Consider the following 9,627-nt stretch of genomic DNA (forward strand, 5'->3'; position numbering starts at 1 on the left):
GCCAAACTGGCAAAAATGATTATGTTGCAAAAAAAAAAAAAAACGTCACACGTGGAGTAAAAAAAAGTGAGGACAGGCTGCAGTTATAATTATGGTTGCAAGACACCAGAGACACACATTGCATATACACATAAATGCATGAAAAAAAAATTTTTTAAATATGCATTTTGAGACACTCTGTGGACTGGATGATGATTTCTAGATTTTTATAAACTTGACAGAGAAGACAAATAACTAGGATGCACTCTTAAACTCTTTTGGAGCACAGACAGACTTAATTAACTCTCTCTCGCTGGATAATGACACGCACTTCACCGGCTTGCTGCTATTTTAAAACAGGTTACAAAACAGTGAGAACCTTTTGAACACCAACCCTGTGCAACCTGGCGCACTTCTTTAAAGCGTATTTCACCCATTGCAGATTAACATTACTGTTATGTAGCCACCCTGAACACACAGAACTATATTTTTCCAACAAACAACTTCATTGGCATTTTTTGAGAAATGTTTTAACAATTTACCAAAACATAAAAACCACTTTTCTTTCCCCCTTTTTTGTTTTTTACCCACAACCCACACAGGGCTTAACTTATTTTCATGTTTCTTTGAGGAATCGATTAATATTTGTTGACCCCTGGATAATAGCACTTGGAGAGCAGGCTTAGTGCCACTCACATTCAAACAAACAATCATCAAGTGGAATAATGCAGGAGGGTTTATGGTGTGGGAACACAGAGCTTGTGTTGGGTTCAGCAATCATAGGCAACAATAGGCTTCGGGAGTGGTTATGGCTGAATAAGAGGATGACTATTTGTTCATTTCTGAGTGCTTTTTACAAACATGTAGTCTTATGAAAATCATAGAATTTATCCAGTCTCCCCAAAAAAAATGCATATATATTACTGCATATAAGCACTTATTGAATGTCACTGTCTCTGATTGATCTTAGCTGACAGCTAACCTCTGTGAACTTTTAGCTGAAACCACCTTCCTTAAAGCTGGAAGCTCAAAATCACTTTTAGACACCAACATTAGAAGGAACTTGCTGCCATGTGGTTTGCAAGTATTTATTTTAAGGACAACTCAGTGCCAAGCAATGATGTTTTTTACTACTTTGCCTGGCATGCAGTCAGAGAATGCATAAGGTCTGGAAATTTCAATCTGTATTAATGCCCATGTTCTAATCCTGATGTAAGCCACCATGTCACTTCGTCATGTACTGTTGTACCGTTGGCTTGGCAAAATTCAGCAAAATTACCCTCGCATATGGCTTTGAATTATATAAGTATAGAGAGGAGGGTGATGAATTTTCTGACGGGTTTTTTTGACGTTTTCTGTGAGACTTTTTCAGTGTAATCATTGCATAACTCATGCAAGTGAGGCTCGCACACAGAAACACAGGTCAGATGTGGAAATCCACAAGAGGTGTAGTCACGCGCTGTCATCCAATTAGAACAAACTGATCTCTGAGCAACAACTAATCAATTCACTTCAAGACACCTACTCACAAACAGAGCAGCCAGACTGCAATAGAGGGCTAAAATAAGAGTCTTTTGTTGTATAAAACAACTGCTAAAAAAAGGAAGAAAAATTATAAACTCTAATGTAACTTCAGTTAAAAGTGTCTTAGACTAGATGCACAGTCTATTTTTTGCATGTTATTGTGAATGTTTTATTGCTCGCACTGAGGTAAGGTAATATCACTACAGTTAGTTTTTATTATTTGGACAATAAAAAGCCTATAACAGAAGCTGAGTTAATAAAAGCTGACCATATGCTTTAACCTGTCCTACCTGTAGCGACATCGTTCAGCCTCTCGCTTAGATAATAGTCATTAGGGTTGAGGTACGGGAGCTGCTCCATGTACTGTTTAGGAATCAGGTACAGGACTTCCGCCACATGTCCATCCTCGATGATGGACATACGTTTTACCGAGCTCTTGCGTTTTACTCGGACGCGGTTGACACTTTGGCTGCGGCTGGAGCTGCACAGTTTGCTCAGGCTGTTGAGGTTGGGCACAGTAGGCATGGTGCCCTGCTCTCCTTCGACCGTCCCACAGAGAAGGGCGAAGCACTGCAGGTAGACGTCAGCCAGTGTTGGACTCAGACTCGCTCTGAAACACTTTCAGCCTTGGACATCGGGGGTGAGGGGTGTTCACAGAGGCACAGAAGCGAAACAAAGGAAGCTTGAAGGGTAAATTCAAAAGAACGCATCGTTAAATCTTGGCCCGGTTTCAAGAGCCGATGAACCACCTTTGGTTAGGGTCCCTCCATCCATCACTATTCAGGTGCCCATCTTGAGGCGGGCATGCAGGCAGCAGGTAAGACCAACACTCTGCTTTAAGTAGCGTAGAGTAAGACGTAAGGAAACAAGCTTACAGTATGAGTGTCTTCAGCCCAACCAGCTTGGTGCCTTAAGCTGCTTAAGGCTGACGTCGAGCCACGATTATCTTCTGGGTGGGGTTTGATTTGTTTTTACATTTTAAGTTCAATTACGCTGCTAAATAACAAGATCCTTTTTTAAATCTTACATTAAGTTAGGTTCACACACAGAAAGAACAAATGGATCATTGTAGAGCATTACACTGACCCAAAGCATTCTTTCAAGGTTGGATTGCCTTGGGAGTCTGCCAGTCCCTTACAAGGTCAACAACCAGCAAGGTCATTCCAGCAGGCAAGAACGCACAAATTCACTGTTCCTTATCAGCAGGATCAATAACATCTAAAGATCCTGTGAATACATTAGTGTTAAACTTGAAATGCAGACAAGTTATCCCTCCATTAGCATTGAAATTGACGGCTACATCAATAGGATTTTGCTAAGTTGCAACGCAGTAAGAACACATGTTCTGGGTTTGAGTTAAATTTGCTTCTGCAAAGACTTGCACAATGTCTTTTCATTCTTGGCTCATTTCCTCCAGCCAAGAATCCATTCACATTCCTTGGAAATCTAAGTTTTTCATGAGGTAAAATCCACTGACAATAACCCACTAATGCTTTAAACCAACTGAAAATATGATAGCTTTGTTGACACAGAGTTGCTAGGAAATTGCTACGTAGTCACCAAACATATTTCAACATAATATCAACTAAGTGCAATAAAACAGAAAACTCCTGACGTCTTAATTCCATCAAGCAGATAAGAGTGAATGAAACATGTCACGAAAGAATTAAACCAGAGTAGCGCACACTTGATGAAAAGCATAGCAGACAGTGACAAAGCACAAAATTTCCTTTTAGTCTGGAGATGCCCGGCTTGGCCTGTACTTCAAATTTAATGAATTTCCTCTTTGTCTGAGAGGGTGCACAGACAGGATATCTGGAGGTAGACTGGCTGCGTATAGTGCTATTACCATTAGGTACTTATCTAATTTTACTTCCTCTGGAGTCTGCTTGCAACCACACCTTCATTCAGGCAGTCAGACTTTCATTACAGGCAAAAATAAAAGTGTGACAGTGAAAGAACATGTACAGTCTCACACCCACACACGAGGACACATGTACCTGAGAGTAGCTGAGGACATAGTACTCTGCTGCAATGTTGCACTGCCCTCCAATCGTCATCCAGTCTGTGGTATCTTTGCCACAACTACCCACACACTCGCAACTCACACACGCTTAGAAAAACAAGACTGCTGTCCCTGCGCAGCTGAAAATCAGTAGAGCACATAAAATGCATCACACACATTCGCACAGCCTCTGCTGTTTCTCCATCCTTATCAACGCATAACAAACACCCCCCCCCCCCCCCCCCCCCCTCTCTTACCATCTAGTCCGAAACAGGAGGTGATTTTTTGGGCGTAGTTGCAGAGCCCATCGTAGCCAGGCTGCTGCCTCACTGTATTCCTCTCCCCCATCTCTACACACTCCCACACACACCGTCCCGTCCGGCAGTGCTTTCACTCCTTCCACTGCTCATCAATTATTCAGGCTTTTGCCAGGACACATGCATGCGCGCACACGCCGACCCTCGGAATTCGCACATACAGTGCATAAACACACAAACACACTGGGAGAGAGAAAAGTGCTGAGGCAGAGGGTCGTGCCGTTGCAGCGTGAGCAGCCCTCTCCGATGGTCGGATGAGAAGGAGACATCAGATTGGGTTACTGCAGGACGGAGCCGTGCCTCCTTTTTCATCCACCACTGATCATCAAGATAACACTGCACCGAGACAGGTACGCTGTGCAGGATGTGCAAACTGGTCAAGGAAAGGGCGGGGCAAAGCAGGAAGTGGAGGAAAATCACAGATGCACTAAGGTTTATGAGGCACACTTTCTTTGTTCATAGTAACTTGAAGTCCTGCATAATGAAATTACTTTCAGGACAAAATAAGTTATCTATAATTTTTCAGGCTCACAAAATTCTTGTGACTTTCATTAGTGCACATGCACATAAACAGCATGTAATAAAACGTACAACTGGGTTTTTAAGTTACAAAAATACTTTGGAAAACAGGATGGCATTTCTTCACAGTGATAGTGATGGAAGAACAAAAACATTACCTCAGGCATGGGCGAAACCTCCCTTAACAACATGCCTTTGCTAGGAAAATGGGGGAAAAGTGCAGTGATTTATTGAAACGTGTGTACGCATATGGAAATAAAGTAAATGAGAAAAACAAAGAATTGGTACAATTTTAAAGAGCTTGAAATATGATCTCCTTTGTTCTCCAACACAGCCTGAACCCACTTACACTACAAAAAATAATTTTGTGACATAAGTAGACTGTAAAATATTATATTTAATGGAATCTGGTCAAATTAAATTTACTTGATTGGCTTATACCAGGCACATTTTCCTCAACGTTTAATTTTATTTGATTGATTGATTTAAATAAAAAAGCTTTGATTTTGATTTCAGTTGCATTTTACTCAAAATTATTGCTACATGTTTACTGAAGGCAAAGAATACTTTTTTTAGGTAAGCATTCTTCTAATTTATTTAAGTAATCTTCAGGATTACTTGACTGGAGGCCAGTCCGTGACTGATAGTGTTCCACTGTGTTTCTATCCAGGTACGCTTTTACTGCATTGGAACTTTGTTTATGGTCAAACAACATTGAATCGTTGCCATAAGTTAAGTGCATCTTTTATGCCTGGATGATTCACAGGTCAGTGTTAATAACTGCTTTATATTCTAGGGTCAATACAAAGCGTCTTGAGGTGACTGTTGTTGTGATTTGGCGCTATATAAATAAAACTGAACTAAAATGAATTGAATTAAAGTTTTAAGAGGTTTAATAAAAAAAAAACACATTTGTCTGAAAATGTTCAGGTACAAGGACTGAGTGAAAACACACTCAGTGTCTAAAGAAAAACTTTCTTTGGACATTGGTTTCCTGAGAAAGTCTGGAGAACTATTACTCAAGACCACTTTGAAAAAGTGACAGGACAGTCTGGCTCCTTAGAAGAAAAATATGAAAACTCTGGGGCCTCTGGATGTCTGGGGCCTGGATCTCCTCCATGCCTGCTTCATGCCCTGGGGGACGGGGCTATGGCTCTCTACATCCTCTAGCAGACCATTACATGGGGAAACCATTTGAATACAAGCGCGCCGATCCACACAGGTGTGCACATGGGTGTTCACTATTCGTAGACTTAAATCACACCTTTCTTGGCTGCTACTTCAAAGCACATTGTGCGCTGTCTGTCCTGCGTGCTGCACAACAACATTCAATATTTAGTATTTACTGCTGTTTTCACTTAGCTAGATTAATGCGATGGTGTTGTGTATAGTATGTTGCATTGTTTTGTTTTGTTTTTTGCTTGTTTTCTATTCTTTTTCTCTCAACAGGTGATCCCGGAGATATTTTTTCTTCCCCCCTTTCTCACTGTCCCTCTCCCCTTCTGTTTTTCTTTTCCTTCCTCTTTCTTTCTCCCTCTCCTATCCCTCACTCATGTCTGTCCCGTCTGTAACAACTGAAAATAAAATAAATAATAAAAACAAAGGTCGATCAAATGGACCAATACGGCAATGCCATGATGATCCATTTGGCAAAATAAATCCATTGGGTATCCTTGTTGGTCTTCAGACAACAATTCTGACGGCTAAAGAACCAAATGGGACAGGCGAAAAAAAAAAAAAAAAAAAAAAAAAAAAAAAAAAAAAAAAAAAAAAAAAGAAGAAAAATATGAAGAAAATATGAAGAAATGAGGGGTGGCCAAAAACGTTTCCACAGTTAAATACATCTATAACTTTTTCACAAATCCTGCTAACATACTAACTAAAACAATCATTTAATCTGCATGGTGGGTGTAATTAGACATTTAATTACACCCAACGGAAAAATTCTTTAGGAAAAAAACACATATGAAGGATATTTTCAACACAATTTAAAGCTCTACAAGCAGGAAACCACATATAAAATAATCCAACATGCCAGCCTATACGACACCCTGGGTGTAGCTGAAAACATCATAGCCCCACATATTAAAGCTCAATAGTCCAACATGTTGTAAAGTAGCAAAGAACTGACAGCAAATATCCAGCACAAAAAAGTGATTATGCTAAGTAGCATAGCTGCTAGTTCGTTTCTTTTTTTTACTTGATTTTTCCAATAATGTACTGTCGGTGGAGAAATTTGATATGCTCATCTCTCAAATACCACCACAATGTGACCTTGAACAATGCACTTAAGCCCCATTTGCTCTGGCTGAACTGCTCAATGGCCATTAATAGCAGACGCACACAGAGCAGCTCATAGGTACGACTGACTAGGATAATGGTTTTGTGAAAAATAAATAAAAATTGAGTTAAGAGATTCTAGACAAAAGCAAAAAAAAGGACAGGAAATACGATGAGACTCAAAAGCCCAGAGAGAGCAGCACGCCCGCGAGGGTTAAGGTGGGGTGACTAATGGAAGGGCATCACTACTACTGAGGTAAAAGCCGATGGCCTTGTGCTGATAACAGGGGTGGGCGACTTCAAGGCTGAGAGCACAATAATAGCTTATACTCTCTGGACCACTGAAGGAGAGGCCCGTGATTATAAAGGGACACTGGCAGGAGAAAGTGTAGTAATTTGTGATGATTTTAAACTTCCTTTTTGCTCTTGGATGAAAATCAATCACCAAGCGTGCTTCAGTTCTTTCCTGTATACAGTGAAATATTGATAATGATACCACTAGAGGTCCAAAACATGAACCAGGCAGACCATTAGACACTTCGTATTGGCATCTTGATCATAAATCTAGAAGGAGAGTGGTCGTTAGTTTAAATTACACACAATAGGGAACTGCAAGCAGCTGTTACAGTATTGCAGATTAGATTTTTAAAAATACTGTTAAAAATTACTCTATATATATTGTGTCATAAGACATATGAAAAGTAACAAATTCTCACAACTGCGAAACTAGCTTTTTAGCTTTTTGCTTGAAAAGTGACTTTGCTGAAAGCGTTTAGCAAAATGGTTGCAAATAGTTTTCTGAAAAATTAGATAACACTTAAAATATGGCAAAAAAAAATCTGTGGAAATATATTCTGATAGGCCTCAAGATATTGAAACATACGTGCAGATTCTCTACAAAGTAAAAAAAAAGAACGCAATCATATTATGATAACTAACTATACCGAAACATGGCATGTCACGTGATTTGATACAAACTTGTTACAAAGTAAAGAAATTTGTGGTTTGTCGATTATTTCTTTGCTGTGATAAGACTTCTTGGCAATAATTCTATTTAGTTTTCCTTAAATGTTGCCACATTTGTAAGAAAAATGCATTTGGGCAGCACCCATTAAAAATTTGCCAAACAGATGTGTGCCATTGACTCTTGTTTGGTATCGTTTATTGGATTGGATGATTGAAGTCTGAAGAAACAAGACAAACCCACAATTTAACAATTTATTCATCTAACAAACAGAGCCCTCTGCAGCATGTTGAGGAACCATGCGGAGCCACAACAGCCTGGCATCACCTCCTCATGTTGGTCACACAGTCCTGTGGGATGGTGTCTTATTTTTCAACTGGCTTTTGTCACAAGTCAGCCAGTGTGGTTGTGTTGGTCACTCTGACACGAACAGCACGCCTATGCTGATCAAACAAGTATTCAGTGGCCACTTCATCTTCTCCACTCCCAAATTCTGGTCGTGGTCTCTTATATAAACCCCGCTTTGTGTGATGTGCATTATAATCTTGGAGGATAGAGTTCTCTAGAAATATGGTATTGTCCACTGGTTGCAGAATCTCGTCATCACCATCATACAGTACTTGGCCTTCCATTTGGAAATGGTACCAGGGCTCACCTGCTGCAACTTAGCTTTGCAGAACACCAGCTTGAAGTCACCCTATGACGCAAGCCCTAACCCGATCTGTCAAACGTGGCCTGTTTGGAGCAGACAACAACTGACTGCTCTACCAGGGTCCAAGCTCGCATGTGCAAGAGTCAAAAGGAGAATAAGCTGTTTGCCACTGACAAAAGATTTGGCAAATTTGACATCAACTCTGCTGTTCAACCCACAAATGCATTTTCCTTATAAATTGGAAGCATTTAAGGAGAAATAAACAGGCTTTCCAGGGGTATCAGGATTTTTTGCCAAGAAAGATTGTTACAACAAAAGAATAATCGTGTGTATTGTTTTATACTATCAAACATGTCAGATGACTTGATGTGACATATTGATGAAAAAGCTCTTGTTTGTGCCTGATTTATCCACATATTAGTAACCTCATGTTTGTCTAAACAGCACGGAGATGACTGGCATACACAACCATAGGATGTAGGATGTAATTAATTCCCAGGAATGGTGATTGGCTGTTTGCAGGAGCTTGAGTGTGTTAATCACATCTATGTACCACAGGGGCACTTTTCAAGCAGTGGGCTCTTAGCTTCATCGATCTCCACCAGCAGATACAGTAGCCCACATCAGTAATGGGAGGGAGTTCAAAGCCTACTTGCTATACAAGGTCCTGTCATATAGAGTTTGGAGGGGAGATATCTGCTGAATAGTCAGCTTCTTTAGGAAAAAAAACAAAACAAAAACCGATGCTGTTTTACCCACTAAATGGATCAGACCCATCGTAATGAACCAAACTACAGATTTAATATAATCTGATGCCATGTTTAGCTTTTTATTGAGCTCTCGGTCAGTCAGACCATCTGATCACAGCTATAGCAGGAACAGCTGGATGCTGTGCCTGAGCGCAAGGTCACCTGACAGAAATCCAAGACAGCACAAAAGCCTGTGGAAACAAGCTCCTCTTATCCACCTGCCTGAACTGTTTGCTCATACTCAGCCAAAAAATGTCAATCTTTCAAAAACATCTGGACAACTCAGACTGCAAGGAATTATAGTTTGCATTTAGCATGCACTTTCTAAAATAATAATAATAAAATAAATAAAAGGTACTTTCTATCACCTGATCTCCTTACCAAATGATGATTATCAAACGCCTGCTGTTGACTGACTATTCTCCACCAACAGGCAGCAGGTTTGAACTAATGACACGCACCTCCCTGATTAAAGGAGCAATCACAGAGCAATCACAGAGCTGCTTGTCATTTTTAAGGCTTAGATCTATCTTTAGGTTTTACGGAGAGCAACGAAGTAAGTTGTAGGCTATTAAAAAAAGAAAAAAAGGGAGAAAGACTGCAGCGGTGGAAGCTGTAGTTTCAGCTATGCACCGGTG

The 9,627-nt window shown here is 40.2% G+C and overlaps 1 protein-coding gene across 4 annotated transcripts in view; it reads right to left on the reverse strand.

Moving 5' to 3' along the window:
* The window catches only part of ablim1a (actin binding LIM protein 1a), a 40,547-nt gene extending 36,197 nt beyond the window's left edge, over nucleotides 1-4,350 (reverse strand). For 2 of the 4 annotated variants that reach the window (XR_014877471.1, XM_085182086.1), the window contains exon 1: nucleotides 1,794-3,478. Coding sequence is in view for 3 of the 4 variants with exons in the window: in XM_085182086.1 (XP_085038212.1) it covers nucleotides 1,794-2,028 (235 nt within the window). In the remaining variant the exon portion in view is untranslated. Of the gene's footprint in view, nucleotides 1-1,793; nucleotides 3,480-3,765 lie in introns of those variants that run through there. The other 2 variants (XM_085182087.1, XM_085182085.1) reach the window with 2 other exon arrangements.
* Nucleotides 4,351-9,627: the final 5,277 nt, after the last annotated feature.

The sequence above is a fragment of the Neolamprologus multifasciatus genome, chromosome 13 (genome assembly GCF_963576455.1).
Source record: "Neolamprologus multifasciatus chromosome 13, fNeoMul1.2, whole genome shotgun sequence".
NCBI classification, from domain to species: Eukaryota; Metazoa; Chordata; class Actinopteri; order Cichliformes; family Cichlidae; genus Neolamprologus; species Neolamprologus multifasciatus.